Source organism: Polypterus senegalus, chromosome 12 (genome assembly GCF_016835505.1).
Source record: "Polypterus senegalus isolate Bchr_013 chromosome 12, ASM1683550v1, whole genome shotgun sequence".
NCBI classification, from domain to species: Eukaryota; Metazoa; Chordata; class Cladistia; order Polypteriformes; family Polypteridae; genus Polypterus; species Polypterus senegalus.
In genome coordinates, this window is record NC_053165.1 from 89,180,534 (window position 1) to 89,205,308 (window position 24,775).

General features: G+C 39.3%; 1 protein-coding gene across 2 annotated transcripts; it reads right to left on the bottom strand.

The window, feature by feature from the left end:
• Positions 1–929: 929 nt before the first annotated feature.
• Positions 930–24,775, bottom strand: LOC120541321. Of its 2 annotated transcripts, none has more exons than XM_039772828.1 (7): positions 23,537–24,775; positions 14,479–14,697; positions 13,850–14,045; positions 7,049–7,255; positions 4,910–4,986; positions 3,375–3,501; positions 930–1,730 (listed from the first exon to the last, which is right to left on the bottom strand). In XM_039772828.1, exons 1-7 carry the CDS (start codon positions 24,730–24,732, stop codon positions 1,545–1,547), a joined length of 2,208 nt encoding a protein of 735 aa, XP_039628762.1. In that variant the 5' UTR covers positions 24,733–24,775; the 3' UTR covers positions 930–1,544. The 2 variants fall into 2 exon arrangements, with proteins under 2 accessions (XP_039628762.1, XP_039628761.1); XM_039772827.1 differs by having other exon boundaries at positions 4,910–5,052.

The window sequence follows — 24,775 nt, forward strand, 5'->3', positions numbered from 1 at the left end:
TGATAGTTTCATTTAACAAACAGAGTACTAGTTTTGAAAAGTAAATAATAATATGTCTAAAGTTCTGTGGAAACATAAAAAGCCCTGGAAGTCAAAACTGCTGCTTTATTGACTTCAGCTTTGCAAACTTACAAACCGTTCTTATATATCCATTCTCTGGGCTAGTTGCAGAGAATTATATAAATCACGAGGATATATAATATATACAAGGGAGGACCCAAAAATAACTGGAATCTGTACGTGGGGTGTAATCTCGACTTAGTTGTGAATTACGCTGCTAGGTGTAGCATACTTATGTATTCTGTGGTAGTCTGCCAAGTGGCGTTGCTGTGTATTGTTCAGTTTTTCTTGGTGCCTATTAAACATGTTCTGCGATTTTTGTGATGGGTGATCATAAACAACAGTGAGCCTGCGTTTAAATTTTGTTTTCTCTTGGGGAAAACAGCTGCTGAAACTATAGTGATGCTTGAAACTGCTTTTAAAGAGGAAGCTTTAAGTAAAACACAGGTCAACAAGTGGTTTTCGCGTTTCATAAGAGGAGAAATGTCACTTGAAGACCAACCAAGATCTGGCCAGCCTTCTACAGTTAGGAATGATAAAAAAAATTTGAAAATGTTTGCAATGCAATTTATGAAGATCACCGTCGGACTATTGAAGAGATTTCTGAACTGACTTGTGAGTCTTGGAGTTCTTACAACCTTCCCTACTCACCTGGTCTTGCTCCGTTCGACATTTTCTTTATCCTGCGTATGAAAAAAGAACTCAAAGGAAAGCATTTTTGCACCATGAAGGAAGTCAGGCATTGGACAATGTTCCTCTTCAGCAATTCTGAAAATGTTCCCACCAGTGGGAAAACCATTGGGACAAGTGCATTCATTCACATGGAGAGTACTTTAAAGAAGACTAATGTTTCAGTAAGTAAAAATGATTAAAACTTTTTTTTTTTTTTTCTTCAATTCCGGTTATTTTTGGCTACTCCCTTGTACAGCTAGAAGTTTCTGATGCAATAGAATAGAAAGAACATAAAACGTAAAGAGCTACATGAATTACGCTTTGCATTAACAAGAAGGATCAAAATGAAGACAATACTTTGGAATTTGTATTTATACGAGTAGAGTGGTTTTGCTACTGTGTTTACAAATAAAGGAAAGCATTTTTGAGTTATTACTCTATAATTATTTTATAGTAGGCATAGACCTGGCAGAAGGGATTTTAACTTCTAAGTTTATAATCCAAATACTAGCTAGTTGATGGTGTTCTTTCATTATAGCTCACACTGTTAAGGAAATGTATTCTTTGAAATTTGGCTCATGCTTGCAGGGTCTGAGGCATCTGCCAAGTGGGATCAAGTAGAAGTGCGGTCATCACAGAGCTCCCATGACACAACTTTTAAAATTGACAATCAGTAAGCTTAACATGTATGCCTTTGAGATGTGCAGGGAAGTGAACTGGGTTGACTTTTCAATAAAAATAAAACCAAGTACATGCTGGAAAGTTTGATTTTTTATATACAGTAATGTGCACTAACAGTAGTCTGTCGTGTATCAAAAATGAAGACAAGGAATTGGCAGGTTTTCTTTGCTATAGAAAAGCAAGTAAGCATTGGGAGACTGTACAAAGTCTTCTTTGATGTCTGATTCAATTTCGTCATCATACTGATGCCAGTTTTTGGTGAAAGGGTCTCTGCAATAGGCTGTATAGTGTCCTTTATCCAAATCACCAGTGTGGTTCTGAAAAACATGGATGAACAAAAGTAAATCAGACTTTTGCTTCATAAAATCATTAACTGTTTGATATGTATGTGTATAAACCTAATGTGCACCAAAAGAAAAACGTAGAATTGCAGTTGGTATCACAGATATGTTTGTTCATCCCCAGGAGTCTTCACCACTGTCGTCCTTTTTTGTGATACTTTAGCAAAGAGTGCGCCTTACAAGCAATCCTACTGTTGGCATCAGAAGCTTTGGGGAGTTCAACGCAGCTAAGCTGGGGCACATCACATAACTTATAGTTGTAAAGGATGTCAAACTTAATGACTACAATTGCTGATCTTGTTGCCTTGAAGATGTCAGATTACTTGGTAAGAACCACATAAGTTGACAAATTATGTGACTTCTTGCAGTTTTTTCAGCAGTTTCACATTTTCAAAGTATCAGAAGCTCAACACATTCTGATGTCCAATAGCCTGCTACCTGATGATGCCAGTGCTGTACGAAGACTTTCCAGGTATGGCAAGGTGTATGCTGCAATCTCCACCATTTTATTTTCCTTTTTCAAGTCTATAATGATATGACAAACACTATATATCAGACAGAGAAGCCTTTAGTTTGACTCGTCCAAAATCGCTGCTTTCATTCTTTCCTTGTTGCTGAGCCATATGCATTGCTCCCCCGCACTTACATACACGTAAGCCCGTCCTTACGACCTAAACAAAGTTTGACTTTGTTGGGGCGAGTCACAGACTGGCCAAACTGATTTGCAGGGACTTTCAAACTACACGGTCAAGGGAGTGTGTGATGACTTCCCTAGACATTCTAGAATTATGTAAATGAAGTCTACAACTGAAAATCTCAGGAAAAGCAGTGTAGTGTGACGGGCCTTGGAGCAATTTGTCCTGATTTGTTCTCATCACCTGAAGATGTTGGATTACACAGGTAGCATTTGCTGCGATTGGCAAATTACATGACTTTCCAGCATAGTGTCAAATTTCCAAAGTATTGTGAACTCAACAGCTAATAACTTGCTGCCTGACAGTCAGTGTTATTCAAATGCTTTTCAGGTCTGTCAGCTAAGTCCAAAATACCTGCTTTTATTCCTTAATCCTCTTGACTGCATATGAGGCAGTGTACAGCCGGGGAGTGCTAACTGGCTTCAACTCTCACGCATACTTAAGAAATAACCAGACCTGTTTGATTTTTTTTGGTGCACATCACAGGATGTTTGAACTGAGTTGCAGGGTATGTCAGATTACAAGAGTGTGCCATGTCTGCATCCATCTCCCTAGATTATGTAAATGAAATCTGCATCTGAAAATTGCAGGAACGGTTATGTAATATGACAGGGCATTTACCTAGCCATGCTATCACATCTCTGTGCCTTTACATTGATCCACTTGGACAAAGTACAGATACTGGCACATTGTATAATGGCTGTCATTCAATGAATGGATTGGGGTAAGTCTGTATGGGCTTCAGAGTTGATATTTTTTTCTTAGTCCCAGTTTACACTTTTCTCTGAATGTGAAATTTTATATGAAACAACTGTCTAAAACCAACTTTCTTTAAATTTGTTCTTGGACACTATATATTAAATTACTTTTTCAATCTTGTTAATAACATTTGCAATACTAAATGTTTTAAGTATGATCTACTCACCACTACAGCATATAAGAAGTATTGCGAGTTGGTCCTGGTAGTTAAATAGGGGGACAGATCCAGAGTCTCCACCACAAACTTGACGCAAGTATTCAGTTTTTGCTTCTTTTTACCCCTGTATTGAAAACTACAGATGGTATGTGGTTAATCTTAGGGTACATATGTGTGCCTCTAGTCAACTTTTCAATTTCAACATATTCTCATTTTTTAACTTATTTGTGGGTATTTGAATCAGGATTGGATTAAATTTATCCAGAGACATTGGCCTTGGAAAACAAACGTGTAAAAACAACCTTTCTGATTAATTATCTGTATAACTGCTGGTTATATATTTTTTGAAGAACATGACATTATATTTAGAGGTGTGAAAAATACACAAAGACACAGTGGTAAGAAATGTTTAGAAAGAAAATCTTTTTGAGAAATCGCTGGTCCTACATTACAATTAAAAATGTGCACAAAAAGTAAATATATATATATATTTATATTTATATATATATATATATTTATATTTATATATATATATATTTATATATTTATATATATATATATTTATATATTTATATATATATATATATTTATATATTTATATATATATATATATTTATATATATATATTTATATATTATTATATTATATTATATTATATTATATATATATATATATATATTGCAAGTCTTCATAAATCTATCACTACTATACATAAACTAATCCTTTTTACACGTTTGAAATATAACTTTTAAAGCAGATGAGAGGACCAGATTACTAACCACTTTTTTATTGCACCACTAGGTGGCAGTAATGCTATATGCTGTAACGTATTATAGAACTGAGCATTAGGATTTGTACCCTTCGGTTACTTTGAGTAGATCTTCTGTAAGGTTAGCATGTTCTCTCCTTGCCTTTAGTGGGGTTTTCTCCAGGGTTCCCTCAGCATTCGGTTAAGTGGTGACACAAAGACTTGTGCTTGTGTGCAGCTACAGTTTCTTCCTGCCTTGTGCCTAGTGCTGTCAGCATGGGCACTGGCTACCAAGATGTGTAACTGTATTAAGCAACTATTGAAACACTGGACAATATTTTTTTTTTCAAAAGTTATGGTTCCAGAAAGATTTTTCGTGAATATGAAGCACAGCTCCAAGCTGAACACAAATATGATTTCTGACTGTATCATATAAGAATTTATAGAAACACATGATTAACTTTTAGTGAATTTAGTGAATGACATATTGCATTGGTTCAGTTGCACTAAAATGTTTTGCTGCTGATTTCTGTTTGTACTTAGCCCCTGATGTTGGTCTGACTGAGCAACTCCTCCAGTTTGAAGGGCTGGCTCACAATACTCAGAAAGAAGTCCTGCTAATAACAGGAATAAATACAGAAGAATGTAATATAGAAAATACAGAAGATCCAGCCATTCATTCTCTTATTTTTGCACCAAATCTGGGATAAGGATAACAGAATATCAGGTTACAAGAAAAAGTATTCACGTGTCAAAAGGCAAACCATTTAAAGAATAACGAATTGAACACAGTTACCGTTTCAAATGCAAGATGAGAATTTGAGGAGGTTTTGAGAGAGTTGTCAGAACTGCTGCATCCTGTTTCTGTTCACACTGAGGACAAAAGATTTGGTTACCTTGCAGCAAAGCGTTTGGTTGAAAGAAGAGCTCCAGACAATCCTATTTTGGAGACAAATCAATTGAAAAGCATATTTTAAAATATTCTGAATGATTACAACTAATTTTTTAGTATTACTGGCTCCCAGAAAGTTGGTTATGTCCTTTGAAAGGCACAGAAGCAAGAGAAATGGGAAAGTGTGACCCCTTCATAGTTGACTAGAAAAAAAAATGAACCAGTACATAAACCAGAAATACATTGCTGAATTTACACTAGTACAGCATGACGTTATGAGAAAGTGAAAATTAAATATTTCTCAAAAGAAAATTCATTTAATGGGTTTTGCAAAGTTGTCCGGGATACCCCCTGTGATTTGTTAGCATTGTTAATATTCTTAAGGCCACTAGGTGACGCTGTGGGTTAGACTTGCAAGAATTGTGGGAAAAATAACACTCTAGTAGTGTCCAGTGGGGAGCCTCCTGGGGTTGCTGGGGGACTTCCTCTAAATGACCAGCAAACTTTGAATGGTGGCTGAATAGATTTGAATGGTTTGCTGGAAGTGTTCCTAGACCCAAGCTTTAAAGCCCTTTCAACCAGTACCTTGGGCGGCCTTCTGCTGCTATGCACCTAAAATCTGGAATAGCCTGCCAATAGGAATTCGCCAGGCTGATACAGTGGAGCAGTTTAAAACACTGCTGAAAACACATTACTTTAACATGGCCTTCTCATAACTTCACTTTAACTTAATCCTGATACTCTGTATGTTCAATTCATCACAATAACTATTCATAGTGGCTCTAAAATCCGTACTGACCCCTACTCTCTCTTCTGTTTCTTTTTCCCGTTTCTCTGTGGTGGTGGTGGCGCAATGATGGATGGATTAAAAGGCAGAAGTCTACGTGACCATCATCATCAAGTTCTTCCGTGAGAACCCTAAATCCAAAGAGGACTGTTTCATTTATGTGAGGTAGATTGCCCAGAGGGGACTGGGTGGTCTCATGGTCTGGAATCCCTACAGATTTTATTTTTTTCTCCACCCGTCTGGAGATTTTTTTTTTTTTTCTGTCCCCCCTGGCCATTGGACCTTACTCTTATTCGATGTTAATTAATGTTGACTTATTTTATTTTCTTTCTGTGCCTTTTATTTTTCTATTCTTCATTATGTAAAGCACTTTGAGCTACTGTTTGTATGAAAATGTGCTATAGAAATAAATGTTGTTGTTGTTAGGAGCTTAGTGTTAGCAGGTGACAAACATTAAAATGGCAGAAGGAAAGTCAAGAGAGGACTGGAGAGAAGGGAGTTCTGTAGAGTGAGCTGGGAAAGGTGTTTGTTTACTGACTCTGGGTGATAAGGATTGGAAGATGAACATATTTAGGAACAAACCAGGGTCTAATCTGAAAATCAAACTGATCTGTCAGTAAAAATGAAATCATTAACAAGAACTTGAAGACCTCAAAAAATCTAAAACTACTAAACTAGGAGGATAAAGATAAAAAAAAAATGTTACTTTGCACACTACACAGGAGTTTTCGGACAATCTTGTATACTATGGGAATGCGCGCTTCTATATGGTGTCACTCTGGTGACATCATGTGTCACACATTCTGGCATTGTCAGTAGATTGTTGTATAAATACACCTTATCTGGAAGGACAATTTGTGCTGAGTCGGTATTTTGGAATCACTTACACAATGAAGACAAAAGAACACCTCAAGCAAATCCAAGAAAAGCACAGTTCAGGATGGACACAGAAAATATCAAAATCACCATGTGTCCAGTTAAATCAATTACTCAATGGAAAAAGTATGGCACAGCTGTAAATCTACCTAGAACAAGATCATAGAATTTGTTCTACTTTTTATTGCATTAGTTTACAAATGTTCTATTTTTATAAACTGTTTCCTAATCTAAATTTGTTACATAAATAGTACAGTTTACAAATTTCCAGTTGTTAAAGCCTAAATTAAATAAAACTTTTAAAAGAAAGCTTAACAAGACTTGACAGCATGCAGGCAATTAAACATGGCTCTGCAATAACTAAACCCCAAATGACTCACCTGAACAGAGCACTCCTTGGTGTTAGCTGGAATAGGCAGTGAAAGAATTGTGAAAACTTCATTTGTCTGGGTTTGATGGTCACATATAAAGCATATCATATCATAGCTTAGCAGGCCCTCAAAGAGTTGAGTAATGATGGAAAACTCTTTTGGTTCCTCGGTGGATGATTTCCCACTTTCAAATCGTGAGTGGCTCCTTGATCTTGTCTGAAATTAAGTTGAAATGGAGAGATAAACTTCTGTTTCTATGCTACAGGGTATGTCTTACTCTGGCCATGGTCAAACCTAAGTCATGGTGAGCTATCAGCCGCTGATAGGAGCACCATTATGGTGGCAGGTTTTCTTACTTGCTGCTCACTTAAATATTTTTTTTTTATTTTGCATTTCTCCTGCAGCCTTTTGATTACGTTTTAATGTCTCTCTATTATAATAAAAAAATCTTGGGGTGAGATGAGACAAATCTGCTACGAGACTTGACTTTTTGAAGAGATTTTTTGGAATGAAGTTTTGCGATGTGGAGACTTTTGCCATGAGATTCACACCCTACTTACAACTATTTTCAAACAAGACCCAGGTCATCAGGAGCATACTGGCATTTCACAGGAGAGACACCAATCCATTAAAAGGCATACTTATGAATATACACACACACACACTTACGAAGAGCCAGTTTAGAATCACCCATTCATCTAAATATGGCAGCGAGAAATTAAGTCAAATGAATTAACCATGAAAATTTTCGATCGGTTACACTGCAAATTGATTAAATGCGTATCAATAGACTCTGCTGAAGCAGTTGGCGGTGATGGTGTGGAAGATGAAAATATCAACTTACAATATCGCAAAGAATATCTACAACCGTTAACACCGTCTGGTCTTCCACCGACCGAATTACTGTTGAAAGAAGGATGTATCGTAATGTTATTGCGTAATTTATGTATGAGTGATGGGCTATGCAATGGAACAAGATTAGTCGTATTAAAAATTGGTTGAACAATTCTAACATGTAAAATTTTAACAGGTGACAAGAAAGGTAATGTAGTACATCTTCCGTGGATAACATTAGACACCAAAGGAGATCTTGATATGCCATTCATATTAAAATGTTTACAGTTTCCCGTGAGAATAGCTTTTGCTATGACAATTAACAAATCACAGAGACAAACATTAGAAAAAGTCGGTTTATTTATTAAAGAGAAAGAAACGATATTCGCTCACTTTGCGCTGTCACAATGTAAATCCAAACACAGACTCAAAATTCAATGCGATCTTGAAGAAAAGTTAATTCCAAATATTGTTTTAACTGAACTTTTAAAGTAAAAGTGAAAATAATGCATATGTAACAATTCCCATGAAAATAACAATCTCTTTAAATTGTACATCCGGTTAACCAAACCCAGGGGTTGGCAAGCAAAGCGAGCAGGGGGCTGAGCCCCCTGCTTTTCTTTATTTAAATATGATTGAGGCACAAAGATGTGTTAAATTAATCAGGGACAACAGCACATTGGGTCAGCAGTTCTTGAAACTGATATTTTAATACAGCTTGTACAAATATACCCATTTTTTTCATAAATTCTCAGTTAAGTAGATTAAGCGACTGTTCACCCTCAACTCTTAGGCCGGGTTTATACTTCACGTGACGTGACGCATGCTGCAGCAGACGCTCCTGCTACACAAGTGTTGTACTGTTTATACTTGCACGCGTCCATCCATCCATTGTCCAACTATATCGTACTTTACGTAAATCTGGAGGAAAACACCAGGTGGCAATGCGAGATATTATCACGGTGAGAACAGGTTCGGCTTCGCTGTGTTGTGCATTGCCTGGAACACCCATTAAATTCCAATGACACCTTACCGCAGTATCTCTGAAAAGGATGTTTAATGATTAAATCCATCAATCCAGAGATTTGTCCATTCCAGCTAGCATTGGGCACGAGGCAGAAACAATCCCTACATGGGGCATCAGCTCATCGCAAGGTGAATACAAGCACTCACATACACTGCCGTCATTTTAGTGTCACCAAATCTGCATATCTTTGGAAGGAAACCGCAGCACACGGTGGAAACCCAGCAGGAAAACATGCAAACTCCAGGAAGAGAATACCAGCGATGCGAGACAGCAGTGCTACCGCTCCGCCACCATATCACCCCCATGTGTGTAATTATTAACAGTATTCATTATTTAAATAAAATTAACGATTTATCTGTAAAATGTAACATACACACTTTAATGCATGCATTTCATCATGAAAGTGATATCAAGTATAAATCTTAGGATTCTAAATATGCAGAGAGTTGGAATATCATACATTTAATGTGTTCTGTGTGGTGATCTATTGCTGTTTGCCGCTGCTGTCAGGTCCAGAGGAACCTTTTAGTTTATTCAGTTTGTTTTAACTGATACTGTCATGCAAAAGGCAGAGCAATATTTAAAGTGAATAATATGTTGTTTTTTCCTAAATAAAGACTAGGGGGCTCTGCCCCCTGCTTGCTTTGCTCGCCAACCCCCGGGTCGGCACTATGCGCTAGCCACTTCGTGGATCTGCCGCTCTTGTAGGGTGAAGCGGATGTAAAATACATTGGGACGTATTGCTAATTTTGACCTGAAATATTGTGTGGGTGTTATTCATTTATCCGAATTCGTGTGTTTCATATTATACGACCATCCTGTTTCAACAGGGAAAAGCAAAGGAAAGAGTAAATGATCAGAATGAGTTGAATTATTAGACAAATGACGGACTGTGCTGTGCTTTGGATAAACACGAATATCAATTCAAAACTATTATTTGGTGACAATTCGTCACATGTTGGTTTATTATAAATACGATCGTGATCTTTCGGATTCATATAGAAATCCAAGAAAACTTCTTTGTCTGTGTTTTGCAGATAAATTCCATGAAAAGTGTGACACTATTGGACGTATGGATTTGTATCCATTATTGCCTGTAGAATTTCTAATATGTCCGATCATTTAACTCTTTCAAATCTATCACTCCTCCATGATCATAAATATAAACCTGACTGAATTTTGGTTTCTTCAAAATCTCTTGGCAATAGTCTCGTCTCGCGGGACTTGAAAAACCTCTTGGCAAAAGTCTCATCTCAAGATTTTCTTTTATAATACAGAGATATATTTCATTCAGCCCAATTGTACACTGCATGTGTCATGTTACATAAGATATAAAAATAATACTCTGCTGGACCAGTCTCATAAGGCTGAAAAACTATATGTAGTTGCTGTATGCTGGTACAGTAGGTGGTGAAGACGATGCAAAAGTGTAAGCCTGGTAGTGAGAAAAGACTGACAAAAGAGTGTATGGTTCCTGCCTCACAGTTCCTTATATAGCAGTGACAGATAGATAGATACTTTATTTATCCCAAAGGGGAAATTCACATACTCCAGCAGCAGCATACTGATAAAGAACAATATTAATTAAAGAGCAATAAAAAAAAAGGAGTGCAAGTTAAAAAATGCAAGGTGGAGAGTGAGAGGCAGGTATAACAGACAATAACTTTGTATAATGTTAACGTTTACCCCCCCGGGTGGAATTGAAGAGTCGCATAGTGTGAGGGAGGAGCGATCTCCTCAGTCCGTCAGTGGAGCAGGACAGTGACAGCAGTCTGTCTCTGAAGCTGCTCCTTTGTCTGGAGATGATCCTGTTCAGTGGATGCAGTGGATTCTCCATGATTGACAGGAGTCTGCTCAGCGCCCGTCGCTCTGCCACGGATGTCAAACTGTCCAGCTCCCTGTCTACAATAGAGCCTGCCTTAGTCACCAGTTACCACCAAGTGTCAAAATCAGTTGGCAGGCAGTGATTTCTAGGGCAGCACCCACTTTGTAAGAACATCCACCAAACTCATTAATCATGGCGACAATGCTGCAGAGGCAACTGATGTCAAAGTTTTAAAAACTAATTCAATGAAAGGTACAGTAGTAGGGAATAATTGTGATATAAATTATTTTTTTTGACCCTTCACTTTGGCCAGACTTAGTAACCAACAACATCACAATGGACATAGTGAAAAGCAAACCCTTGCAAATCAAAGGTATTTCATTCTTGAAAGCCAATGGACATCATTTGTCAAGGTGGGCTGTCACCTTGGGCCTAGGCCAGGGGTCCTCAATCACGGTCCTGGAGAGCCGCAGTGGCTGCAGGTTTTTGCTCCAACCCAGTTGCTTAATAAAAAGCACTTATTGCTAAAGTAACACTTCTGCTTCACTTTAGTGATTTTGAGCCCTTATTGCTTAATTTTGTCTTAAACAGCTATTTTAATTGCTCCTTATTATCAATAACATGCAAATGACAAGAGAGAGCAGCATTTCTCCATTTAGCTTATTTACATTTACACCCGTGTGTATTTATCTGCACTATTGGGTTTAATTAAATACTTGGAAGAAAAAGGAAGAGAAAAAAGTGAAGGACTGAGAATTACTCGTCCATTTTAGCCTTCAAATCATTTGCATGATAGAAAGGGAAAGAAAATCTAGGATATGAGAATGACCTGACATAGCAGAGTTAATTTAATTTCATAGCTTGTTAGTGCTTTATTGGCAAGAATTGCTTTCTAATTAAGCAACCAGGTCAGAACAAAAACCTGCAGCCACTGCGGCTCTCCAGGACTGGGATTGAGGACCCCTGGCCTAGGCCAAAGACCTTTGCGACAAAAAGGGTCTCTAGTCAGGGTTATTCTACATCCATCCATCCATCCATCCTCTTCCACTTATCCAAGGTCGGGTCGCGGGGGTAGCAGCTTAAGCAGAGAAGCCCAGACTTCCCTCTCTTCTTCCAGCTCTTCCGGGAGAATCCCAAGGCATTCCCAGGCCAGCCGGGAGACATAGTCCCTCCAGCGTGTCCTGGGTCTTCCCTGGGGCCTCCTCCCGGTTGGACGTGCCCGGAACACCTTACCAGGGAGGCGTCCAGGAGGCATCCTGATCAGATGCCCGAGCCACCTCATCTCTCCTCTCGATGTGGAGGAGTAGCAGCTCTACTCTGAGCCCCTCACCCTATCCTTAAGGGAAAGCCCAGACACCCTGCGAAGGAAACTCATTTCAGCCGCTTGTATTCGCGATCTCGTTCTTTCGGTCACTACCCATAGCTCATGACCATAGGTGAGGGTAGGAGCGTAGATCGACTGGTAAATTGAGAGCTTTGTCTTACGGCTCAGCTCTTTTTTCACCACGACAGACCGATGCAGAGCCCGCATCACTGCGGATGCCGCACCGATCTGCCTGTCAATCTCACGATCCATTCTTCCCTCACTCGTGAACAAGACCCGAGATACTTGAACTCCTCCACTTGGGGCAGGATCTCCCCCCCAACCCTGAGAGGGCACTCCACCCTTTTCCGGCTGAGGACCATGCTCTCGGATTTGGAGGTGCTGATTCTCATCCCAGCCGCTTCACACTCAGCTGCAAACCAATCCAGTGAGAGCTGAAGATCACGGCCTGATGAAGCAAACAGGAAACAGTGACCCAATCCTGAGTCCACCAAACCGGACCCCTTCAACACCCTGGCTGCGCCTAGAAATTCTGTCCATAAAAGTTATGAACAGAATCGTTGACAAAGGGCAGCCCTGGCGGAGTCCAACTCTCACTGGAAACGGGCTCGACTTACTGCCGGCAATGCGGACCAAGCTCTGACACCAGTTGTACAGGAACCGAACAGCTCTTATCAGGGGGTCCGGTACCCCATACTCCCGGAGCACCGCCCACAGGATTCCCCGAGGGACACGGTCGGGTGCAGTGTGAGTTGGATGGTGGCCGGAGGCGGGTTTTTCTACAAGTGCGATGATTCAAGTTGTGAGGCAAATCCAAGTTTTTTTTTTTAAATAAGTGGTAGCCTTATAAGTATTAAATTCAGGTATTATCCAACATACCAACATTTTTCCCTGTTACTCCATGTCTGTACTTGCACATTGGAAGGAGGATGTAGAATGGGATCTCTTTGCTTACTTGCACCCAGGTCCATGTAGAGGTTACACTGGCCTTGATGTTAAGCCTTGTAAAGTAAAATTTTGCATGGTATAGAAAGCCCGGCACTTCCTCCAAATATGTGGAATTTTGCTGTTTATAATGAGAGTTCTTAAACAGTGCCCTTTAAATGAAAGAGAAGCAACTGTGGCTTAGAAGCCTTGAGACTTTGTATATCGCAAATAATCCCAAACAATAATTTATAATTATTGTTATATTATAGGGGCCTGAGTTGCCTCGAAAAGCTTGCATATTGTAATCTTTTTAGTTAGCCAATAAAAGGTGTCATTTTTCTTCACTTTCCAATATATTAGAAAGTCAAAGATATTTCCAATGAATTTACAATTTCATTTCGAATAATGTGCAAGTATTTGTTTTCTGAATAAATGTATTCCATTATGAGGCTGGAGGGAGCTGGAGCCTATTCCCGGCTATTGGGTCTAAGGCAGGAACCAACCATGGATAGGAAGCACATTGTCATAAGCACTTGACTCACAACGTGCCTACTTAGTACTGCCAGTAATTTACATGTCTTTGTGATGAGAGAGAAATCCCACTAGGTGTCACTGTACAACTGTAAAAATGTAACAAACATTTTTGTTTGTGTTTTTGTTTTTCAGAAGTACTTCAACAAAACATTTTTGGTTATGGCTGTTATGAAATCTGGTTGGTTCAAGCACCCTCTGACAAAGTTCTAGTCACTAAAATGTTAAAATATATAGACTGATGGTATCAATTAAGTAGCCTTTCAGAGCACACAAGATTTGAAGACTGACATGCTGGAACTGACATCCACTTGTAAGCGCAGATCAAGTACAGCTTCTTACTTTTTTTAAGTCTTCATGAAGTACATTCATAAGACACAGAAGCAATTCCTGTGCATCTTGCTGTCTACTGTTGGTGAACTGAGGGTGCATCTGCTTGATAAAAGACACAGTTTCATGTAAAGTCCTTTGCTCCAAGTGGCCATTCCACATGTCTGCTAGAAGTGTGACAACAGCACGGGTCACATCAGTTCTCTGGCTGAAAATAAAGTGAAATTTATTGTTCTACTAAACATGCCGAGATTGCTTGCAAGGATCTGGCAAGTGAGAGATTTATCTGTGCAAGAACGTTTAGCTTCACCTTAGCACAGTGAAATACAAAATCTTATTCTAAACAACTACAAATTTAAAAAAAAAAAAAAACTTCATCAGGTTCCAAAAGTATTATAATTGGGTTCAGAAGGAAGCAAAACTAAATCCTACTCAAGATGCTAGAAACCTCTTGTGCATAGCTGAAGTTTCTGGAAAATCTTAACTTCTGTGAAGCACATCTGCGCAGAAATCTAGCTTTAAAAGTCGCACTGTAACCCAACACACTGTATACCGTAGACTTTGAACTACAATAGATGCAAACAAGCAATCTAAATTAAAGGAAATGTTCAACACATCTTAGCACAGGACTGGTCACTCACCTTGGCTGATCTGGCCATTTTTCTTCACGGAGAAATTCTTGCAAAAGTGGAGTGGTGCGGCTCAAACACTGCAGCACAGCGTTAATGTAACAGGAATTCCCCAAATTGGTTAAACCTACAGAACCATGAGGTGCTCCTTTTCCAGCTGTCCCATGCGTGCCTGCTTCTTCTTTATCACCCCAATAGTAGGAGCCATGGTTTCTTACCTCCAGCTTCTCCCTGAGGAAATGACATTATCACAGTCCTGTTAAGACGAGAATCATTTAAGAAAGATGTCCATTAACTTCTGCAAATAAAAATTTGAAACGCATGGAAGAGAATTAGCAGGATAGCATTATATAGCGTGGTCCAGATCTAATTATGCAATTTTCATTACGCTATAACTTATTAAGTTTATTACATAGAAAATCACCCGAAAAATCCCGGACCATCAAGAAGTGTGCGAACTGACGACATGAAAAATAATCTTCACATAAATCAAAATCATCCAGACGATCTGGATCTGCATAACTAGATCTGGACCACCCTGTAGTTAGATTCCGTTAAAAAATATTTCTTCTCCTTCAGTACTTTTTTCAGAACTTAAAATAAGGATTATTCTTTCTCTGAATTATTAAGGGACATTCTGCACTGGTGATTTTCTGTATAGTTTGTTTCTGAAGAAGTCTGTTTATTAACATTCTAGTTGGAATGTTGCTGGGACGCCATTTTGCTTTGTTTTTTATGCCACCATTTTGAGCAACCGTAACTATGTGGGTTGCTACAGGCATGTCTTCGGATGTTACTTGACGTGACCTCATGACTGCAACATCATATAAACCGGCACTTTAGTCTTCTGATTGTTATGCAAGAAAACTAGAAAGAAGAATTGACACGATGAAGTCAAAGACAGAAAAATGTCAAAATCTTCTGCTCTAAATACCAAAATCAAAAACACAAGATGAAAAGCAGAATAAAACAGTCAGGCACAAATAAAAAAAAAAAAAAAAAACAAAACAGAAGAGAAAGATTCTGAAAAGGATGTTTATAGAACCTGGTGCTCTGGGTATCACTGATAACTGGACTCCATTGGTTAATACTGTTCCTTCGTAAATGACTTGCATTCAGGTTTCTTGTGTACAAATTTGATTTCAATAACAAAAAAAGGTGTTCAGAATAGAATTTTGAATATTCTGCTCAAATACAGAAGTAATCCCAACTATGACCTTTTTATTTGGCACGTCGTAATTCAAAGCTCTCACAATGCAGAATGCAGAAGCTGCCCTAACGACAAGAAGACAAAATGGTGGTAATCGTAAATAACCAAAATGTAATGACACAAAATATTTAACCCCACTAAAAGTTCAAAATCAAAGTCAAAGTGAACTTTATTGTCATCTCAACCATATACAAGTATACAGATAGACGAAATTGCGAAGCTCAGGGTCCACAGTGTAACAACATGATGTGCAAATAATAAATTAAAAATAGAATTAAAACACAAACTAGACAAGACATTGTGCAAAGATTGGACAAAGAAGTAGCAGCAATATTGATGTGTAAGATATGTAATATAATAAATAAATAATAGATATAGATAATACAGAAATTATCAGTGTATGATATTAGCTGTTTAAGACATTTTAAGACAGAAGGAGTGACAAAATCCTTAAAGCTTAGCTTCAAATCAGAAAACTGATGTTAAATTTGAATTCTAGTGGTAAGAAAACCCCACATGAAGTGTTAGAACTCGAAAAATGACAGAAAAAGTGCAAAAAAATGAAATAATGAATCCACTCATAATACTGAGTTTGTGGAGAAAACTTTGAAAACAAAAAAGCATTTTAAGGTTTCAGACTTTGGCTTATGTTAACATTCTGGTTTACACCGGACTGTGCATTTTAGATGTAGCTGTTCCCAAAATGCTCCGCAAAGCAGGCAAAGGCCTTAATCAGCCTGCCCAGATAAACCTCAGTCCAAGTCAGACAGTCTTCAATTACCAGCAGTAGACTTAAAACTAAGCAGGTCCAAAAGGGAGGAGCTGGCTTTTAAAGTTCAAAATATCAAAAATGTCCCAGAATATATCAAGACGTCTCACAAAGGTGAGAGAAACTGTTAGACTCTGGCTTGTTGAGCCACGCATCAAAAAGAACTTTTATAAATGACAACATTTCTCTCTATTTAAAAAAAAAAAACTTGCAACGAGACGAGACTTTTTCCCGGGGACAAGACGTGATCTTTTGAAGAGAGACAGAGACACTTTCACTTCTCACGAGACGGTCAAGTCACGTCATACTTAACAACCGTCAGACGCAAGACCCGCGATACACATGCAGAGCAGGTTAGAGATGAAGGAAGTAGGAAAATTCGAAAGTCTCCAAAAATGAGAGTGAAGATCGCATTAGTGCAACCAATCTGAAAATATTACTCGGGAAAATAATGAAACGGTGAAAAGAGATTGAATATTTAGGTGCTGTACAGGCTTTTAAATGTTCACAGCTCCGCACGAAATACAGATCACGCGGGACGCAGCAGCAGCAGCAAGCCAACAGCTTCTCGATCAAAGAGGGGGTGAAAAAACACCTGTTACTTGTTTCCCAATGTATCACCGTCTAAGAGGGGTTTTGGAGGAGTCGATGCATCTCCTTGGGGTGTCCTCTGCTGGCTTGAGGATAGGCGAGCAAATTGCAGATCACGTGTGAGGGCAGCAGCAGTTCAAGCAAAAAGGAGTTAAAAAAAAAAAATTGATTCCCATTGTATCACCGTTTAAAAAAAATGTACTTCTTTCCCATTGTCTCACCGTTTAAGAGGGGTTTCGGAGAGGTGGGCAAAGCCCCCTAGTATTGAAAAAGAACAAAACATAACAAAAGTACAAAAATAGGGCCAAAAGGATTTGCCTACAAAGGCAAACTAGTCCAAATACACAATCCAATAGCAAAAGCCAAACAAAAGCCACAAACTCAGTAATGCACTGCCAGAGCTCTCTTTCTAGCTCCAATATGAAGACAGAAAGACAACCAGGCAGCAGAAACATCAGGGTGGCCCTGCCTCCTGTGGGCTCCCCCCAGTAAAGCATAAGAAATGGCAGCACATTTAAAGGTAGAGAGAACAAATATTAAATAACACAATAATGTTTTGTGCATATGACTGGTTAACTGGCATGTACAACACAAGCAATGGGAGATTTTTTGTTCTTTGTTTCCATCAACATTTTTCACATTGCTTGCAGTTGCACAGCATTGGTCACTATTGACTTGTATTTCATCATAACATTTGTTCTTTCCGTTTTGCATGAAAACATGACATTCAAATTTTTTCTCTGCCACCACTTAAACGTACATGGGGTAAGTAACATATAAAGAAATATCATTTTTGCCTGGAGTATTTCTTTAAAGCAAGGATCCACAATCATGGTTCTGAAGGATCGCAGTGGCTTTCATTCCAACTAGTTTCCTAATTAGAACTCAGTCCTTTCTGATAATGAACCTTGATATTTAACTATATGCCTTGTTAGCATTTTCATTCATTAAAGACAAATTTTTTGTTAAATTATAGATTAGAGATTTACAGTCCTGGAGGTCCACAGCGGGTGCAGGTTTTCATTTCAACCAATTTCTTAATTAGAACCCATTTATTTACTACTAAAGCAATACATTTTTTGGGGCTTCATTTTAGTTACCTTGCCTATTACAATTCAAAACACTTATTTGCCAATTTTAGTTTTTAGCAGCTGCATTTAAGTTTTAATCATTGCCTGTTTTCTTAACCAGACTTTATTTAAAAATGTAATGCAGATAACTAATAAAGCTAGCAGCTCTCCATCTAATGTGCTTCCCTGTAATCCTGTGCATGTGCACCCTGAAGTATCTGTGTTAAAGATGTTTAGAAATAAATGAGAGGGGAATTGGAAGGAGCTTTAAATTCAATCTGTTCTGGTCCTCAAAACACATGAATAATGTTCTCAGAGAAGGAAACTCTACAATAAATTAAAATTTCTATTGGATGAATGAAATCACTAACAAGCCAAATAGTTAAATACCAATTTTCATTATCAGCAAGGACTGTCGTCTAATTAGGAAACTAGTTGGAATGAAAACCTGTAGCCACTGCAGCCCATCAGGACCATGATGGAGGACCCCTGCTTTAAAGTAGCAGCAATTCACTTTTTGAATTGAAGACTAACAAATGGGGGGTGGAGATGTGAGTCTTCAATTCAAAAAGTCAATCCCATGAGGCGTTAGTTTTGTGTTTGCGATGTGTGTTTATTATTCTGGAAGTAAACGTTTAACAGTAATTTACCAAAAAGCATGGATTTTGCATGTGTTGTGTATATGCCTGGGTCATTTTGGGTTTCTGTTATATCATACATTTTTCTCACCATTCTGCATGGAAACATGAGAGTGCATTTTTTTCTCAGCCATCTCTGCAATCTACATGAAGTAAGAAACCTGTACAAATGTTGGGGTGGAGTAGTCCATTAAGACACAGGCGTCGAACTCCGGTCCTGGGGGGCCACAGTGGTTGCAAGTTTTCATTCTAACCATCTTCTTCATTAGTGACAAGTTTTTGCGGCTAATTAAATTCTTCTGCCTTAGTTTTAATTAACTCAACTCAGGCCCCTTAGTTGTCTCTTTTCCTTTAACTAGCAGCCAAATAATAGCGAGACACAAAACAAGCTGCCACATGAGCAGCTCACCTGTGTCCATTACACAGTATCTGAAAATAAAGAAAGGTGATGGTCAGTAAGTAAGTCAGTAAGGTTGATCTCTCAGGTCACTAAAACATTTTGACGGTGTTGTTAGAAAAAACAGAAAAATCAACAGTATTGGAAATATCTGCTGTGTCAGAATGAGACCAGCAACAAGCCATAGAATTAAGGCCTTGTTCACACGGGCGTTAAGTTGTTGGATAAACGAACTTGCTCTGAACGTCCTAGACGTTTATGTTGCATTTTGTGGTGGCGATCGATTGACTTCTACACCGGCGTCCGTTTGTCTCTGTCTAACGCCAGCCTGCAGCCTAAATTGTAGTTTGTGTGTTAACCTGTGGAGGCAGTGTCGGGAACTGGATATGAAAGCCCTTGTCGTTTTATTTGAGGTGCCTCCTTTCAATATGGACCATTTTGCTATGTTAGATATTAATCTTCTTGTTTTAAAAATACTCGTAATACGGCGACGTAGGTAGAGAAAAAATCGCCGCCGCTACTGGGTTCATCCTCTGACTGCACAACGTCGGGTTAAAGGAAGTTTTTTTGTGCTTTATGAAGAAATGCGAAAATTTCCGCGCAAGTTTTTTAATTACTGTCGGATGTCGGTTTCCACTTTTGATTGTCTGCTGCAGCTGGTGCAATGCCACATTGCACGCCGATCAACCAATATGCGACTTGGTGTTAGCCCCGAAGAGAGACTACTTGTCACTTTGAGGTAAGGAAACAGTAGTCGAGCGTGCGCTTACACCGGTGTTATGCACTGAAATGCACCCCCCCCAAGCGTAAAATAAACGCGCAGAAAACGAACTAGAAACGGTTTCCTTGCGTTCGTTGAGTTTTGAACGCCAAGAAAAAGCTGCATGCAACGTTTTTTGATGCCGTATAAACACGCAGCCGGACAAACGCACGTCACCAAAGCCCGTGTAGAAAACACTCGGCGCTTGATCCGCGCTCACCGGACGCTACGAACGCAAAAAAAAAAACGCTCGATTTTAACGCCCGTGTGAACAAGGCCTAAATAACGGATTTAATTAACAGCAAGAATCAGCTTCTCATTAAGAGATTGTTTGGAGTGAAATTGGCTGGAGTTTGAAATCCCAGTTTAGCTGGTCATCTGTTGGCTCGTTTCACATCTCATTTCTGTTTGGCTATCGTTAAACGAAGACAGGAATAAATTCAGCGGACTGAATCCTTAAAAACAGGGTTATTAAAATGAAGGAAAGGATTAGAATGAAAACCTGCAGGAACTGCAGCCCTCCAGGCCCGGAGTTCAACACCCCTGGTTTAAGATATGGTGTGTGCAAACGATCTTGATCATGTCATGTGGGGTTATTTCAAACTTTTGTATAATACACTGCAATTAAAATGCATTTAGTGTAATCATATTATTCTTAGACGTTATCCAATGTGGCCACTGTGCCAAACCATCACTTATATTTTATGATCTAAATGATGAAATAAATTCAGCAGATTTTCCATTTTTTTAGCCAAGTACAAAACTGTGCCTATTATCTAAAATAGGCTAATGCTGGTGTGCTATTCCTCTCATTTCTAAAGGTCTGTGGCACTGGTTTTGAACCCTGAATCTCATCTAGTCAACAACACTAGTCACTGTTTTATTAACCAGCAGGTGTCGCTGTAAAATCAGGGTTTCCGTGTCGAGGAATACGCAGCGAAAGACTTTCTGTTTATCATAAGATTCTCAGATGGTTTAATTGCTTGTGTATCAGACCAGGTCCTCCCCAGGGCTCAATTCTTCCACCCATCTTGTTCTCAATTTACATTTATATTTGTACCTCCTTTGATAATTCCAGAACCAAATTGTGAAGCTTGCTGATGATATGACATGCATGGGCGCCGGCAGGGGGGTGCAAGTAGGTGCACGTGCACCCCCCTAGCTTTTGAAAAAAAAGGAAATGGAGAAAAAAAATAAATCTTTCAATAATAAGAAAAAACGCGAAAAAATAGTTTTTATTTTAAATTTTTAAATTACAATTAGACGTTTACATTTTACAACTATACATAAACAATCATTCACTTTGTTTCTAAAAGAGCATCTCAAGCCTTCTTTTTTGTTGTCCAAACTTGTCTACAACTTTGTCGATAAATTTTGGACAATTATTTATTCTTTTTTTGTGTACACTAAGCATACATAATCCACTTAATCTATCGTCACTCATTGTAGATCGGTTCCAAGTTTTGACGCGCCGTAATGTGCTAAAAGATCTTTCAATACTGCAGGTTGTTGCAGGAAGTGTCATGCCAATCTTGAGTGCCTCGGAAACAGCCGGATAAAACTTCGTAGCCTCTTATAGTGTACAGCTAGATCTCTTTTACGCCGGTGTATAGTTCCGATTTATGGGAGAACAGTACGCTTTAGAGAAAAATATTTATCATAAAAGTTGTAGAACTTATCAATGTCTACAATTTTTATTTGAAATATTTTTCTCTAAAGTGTACTGTTCTCCCAGAAATCGGAACTATTAACCGGCGTAAAAAGAGGTCTAGCTGTATGTAAGTGCTTACAAAATTACATTAAAAACTTAAGGAAAAAAGCACTACCTATGCCACTGAATACATCAATAACATTTTTAACTATATTCCAGTGATCATATGATAACAAAAAAAAGTCGATGATTTTTGTCAGAAAATTAAAAATTAGGTCATGCCTTAAGTGGTTAATCTATCTATGCAAAAACTGACTGCTCTGTACTGTTCAGAGATAGCGACTGTATTGGCAGGTATTTAATGGGCACATATATACAAAAAAAGTTTTTGTTGCGGGGGGGAGCGTAGAAAGAAAAAAATCTCTTTATGCACCCCCCTGAATTAAATCCTGGCGGCGGTAATGATGACATGTGTGGGTCTCCTCACTACTAATGACGAAACATTCTATCAAAGAGAGGTGGGCAGCCCTGTTAAATAGTGAGCTTGTAACAATCTAGGACTCTACACCATCAGAACAGTAGAAATGGTGAATGGCTTCTGCAGACTCCCTCCTGCCTGCCCAAAATGATATATGTCGCCTCGTTGTGTCCTTGGTGGACCTAGTTACGTTTTTTTTTTTTATAACCACCATTAATTTAGTCTTTTTTGCAGAGATATGTGCAAAGTTTAACATTAAAGAGTATCTTTCTGATGATCAGTTTAAATAAAAAGCCTGATTAAATGATCCACTGTTATTCAAAATTGCACGGTAAGAAAAAGTGAAAACATCCAAAGTACTTTTTATAGGCACTGTAACCTACCCATTTTTGGGATGAAGATTTAAATGTAAACACCTGGAAAAACTACACCCCGAAAGAGACAGAACATGAGGAGAGTCTCTAGCTTGGGATTCTGTCTCAGGTTCTTATCAGAGGTACAAGGAAGCAGTAACATTACAACCCAAAACGACAAAGGTCATTCACGCCATTAAGAGATTTTTTTATTTTTTTTTTAATTGACAGACGAGATTAGACAGGAGTCCCTGTGGACTGTGATGTTCGCTGATGACATTGTGATCTGTAGTGAGAGTAGGGAGCAGGTTGAGTAGACCCTGGAGAGGTGGAGATATGAGAGGAGAGAAATGAAGGTCAGTAGGACCACCAAGACAGAATACACGTGTGTGAATGAGAGGGAGGTCAGAGGAGAGGTGAGGATGAGGGAGTAGAGTTGGCGAAGGTGGATGAGTTTAAATACTTGGGATCAACAGGACAGAGTAATGGGGATTGTGGAAGAGAAGTGAAAAAGAGAGTGCAGGCAGGGTGGAGTGGGTGGAGAAGAGTGTCAGGAGTGATTTGTGACAGACGGGTATCAGCAAGAGTGAAAGGGAAGGTCAACAAGATGGTAGTGAGACCAGCTATGTTATATGGGCTGGAGACGGTGGCACAGGAGAAAGAGCTGGAGGTGGCAGAGTTAAAGATGCTAAGATTTCCATTGGGTGTGACGAGGATGGACAGGATTAGAAATGAGGACACTAGAGGGTCAGCTCAGGTTGGAAGACAAAGTCAGAGAGGTGAGATTGCGTTGGTTTGGACATGTGCAGAGGAGAGATGCTGAGTATATTGGGAGAAACGTGCTAAGGATAGAGCTGCCAGGTAAGAGGAGAAGAGGAAGGCCTAAGAGAAGGTTTATGGATGTGGTGAGAGAGGACATGCAGGTGATGGGTGTGACAGAGCAAAAAGACGAGGACAGGAAAATATGGAAGAAGATGATCCACTGTGGCAACACCTAACAGGAGCAGCAGCAGAAGAAGAAGAACAATAAAATGTATTACTGACAATTCATTTTTGGATACTTCTGACTGGTGAGAAGTCTTAACTGTAGCACCGTGAAGCTCAAGCAGTTGTCTGTTTCTGTGAAAAAAACAAAGAAAATAAAACATTCGACCTGATGCTGCCTCTGTTTCTTCCAGAGCTGATCTTTAGGTTGTGTAACGTTAACCCTGCTATAAAGGGCTCCTCTGAAACACACTCATTTGCCAGCTGTGCAGAAAGAGAATGGCTGAAATCGCAGAGGGACATCTCACCAATGGTGCCATGCTGTGTTACTGATCCGAGGACAAACGCATCCACGCACACTAAGTGCACTCCTAACCATAACATTAAGAATGGGTCCAAATGTGTCTCTGGAGAAGGCGGCACGAGAGCAGGCCATACCCATCCTTCCAGAAATGGACACCATAGTGCAGTCTGGCTGTATGTGAAGGATGGCTTCACTTCTTCAGGAGTTTTTTCTAGTCGGGGACAGAAGCTTGTAAAGCTTAATGTTATTCCCAAACGGGCAAAAGAATCCGCTAAACGACCGTCTGAGTATGCGGAGTGGTCCAGCTGCACATGATATGCCTTGTTGTAGTATGGCTGTAAAAGTTCACACAGGATGTGCAACACTGGAGGACTGTTAGTGCTTCTCCGCAAGCATGAAGCTGAGTAGAAGAAGAAATTGCACACAAAGCCATGTGCCGTCTCGAAGAGCACAGCCACTCTGAGTTCACTCATGGTGTGTTGGCCTTTGGAGCGCAGCTCAAACTTTTTGATGCTAAGGTTCTGTCCTGGGGTGCAAGCCTTTTGGAAATTTTTCCTCATCGTTTCAAGTAAATTCCGCACTGCCGCCTGGAACACCGCTTCATCCTTTAAGTCATCTAGTAGTAGAGGAAAACCTTGCACCTGGGGTAAGGAATGTCGCAGCTTTTCCATCTGGTTAACAGAGTCTGTAAGGCCATAGAGTCGCAGCCCCTTGTGGAAGCCACCCTGAAGGGCCACGGCAATCAACGCTAGAAAGTCCTGACATGTAACCCTCTTATTTTGCCACCTTTTCCAGCCTTGAGCGTTCAGTTGCTTGCAGAAAGTGTCGAGAGTTTCTGTGTCCAACAGCTCCAAGAAAATGGCTTTTGCCGAAGATGATGTACGGGAACACTGGGGTCCAAGATGAATGTGGAAATCTTCCTGTACAGCAGATGCCGAACAAACCTTTCTGGACCTGAGGAAACCCTGGCAGCAAAATGTGTTTTCTGCGTGCACGGGTACTGGTCCACACTCCTCCGGAGTCCACTGGACTTCAGCTAGCGTGACAAATTGGCTCTCCATTCCCTTCCTGAGTTTGTTGTTGTAGAGGTATGTAGCCTTTCAC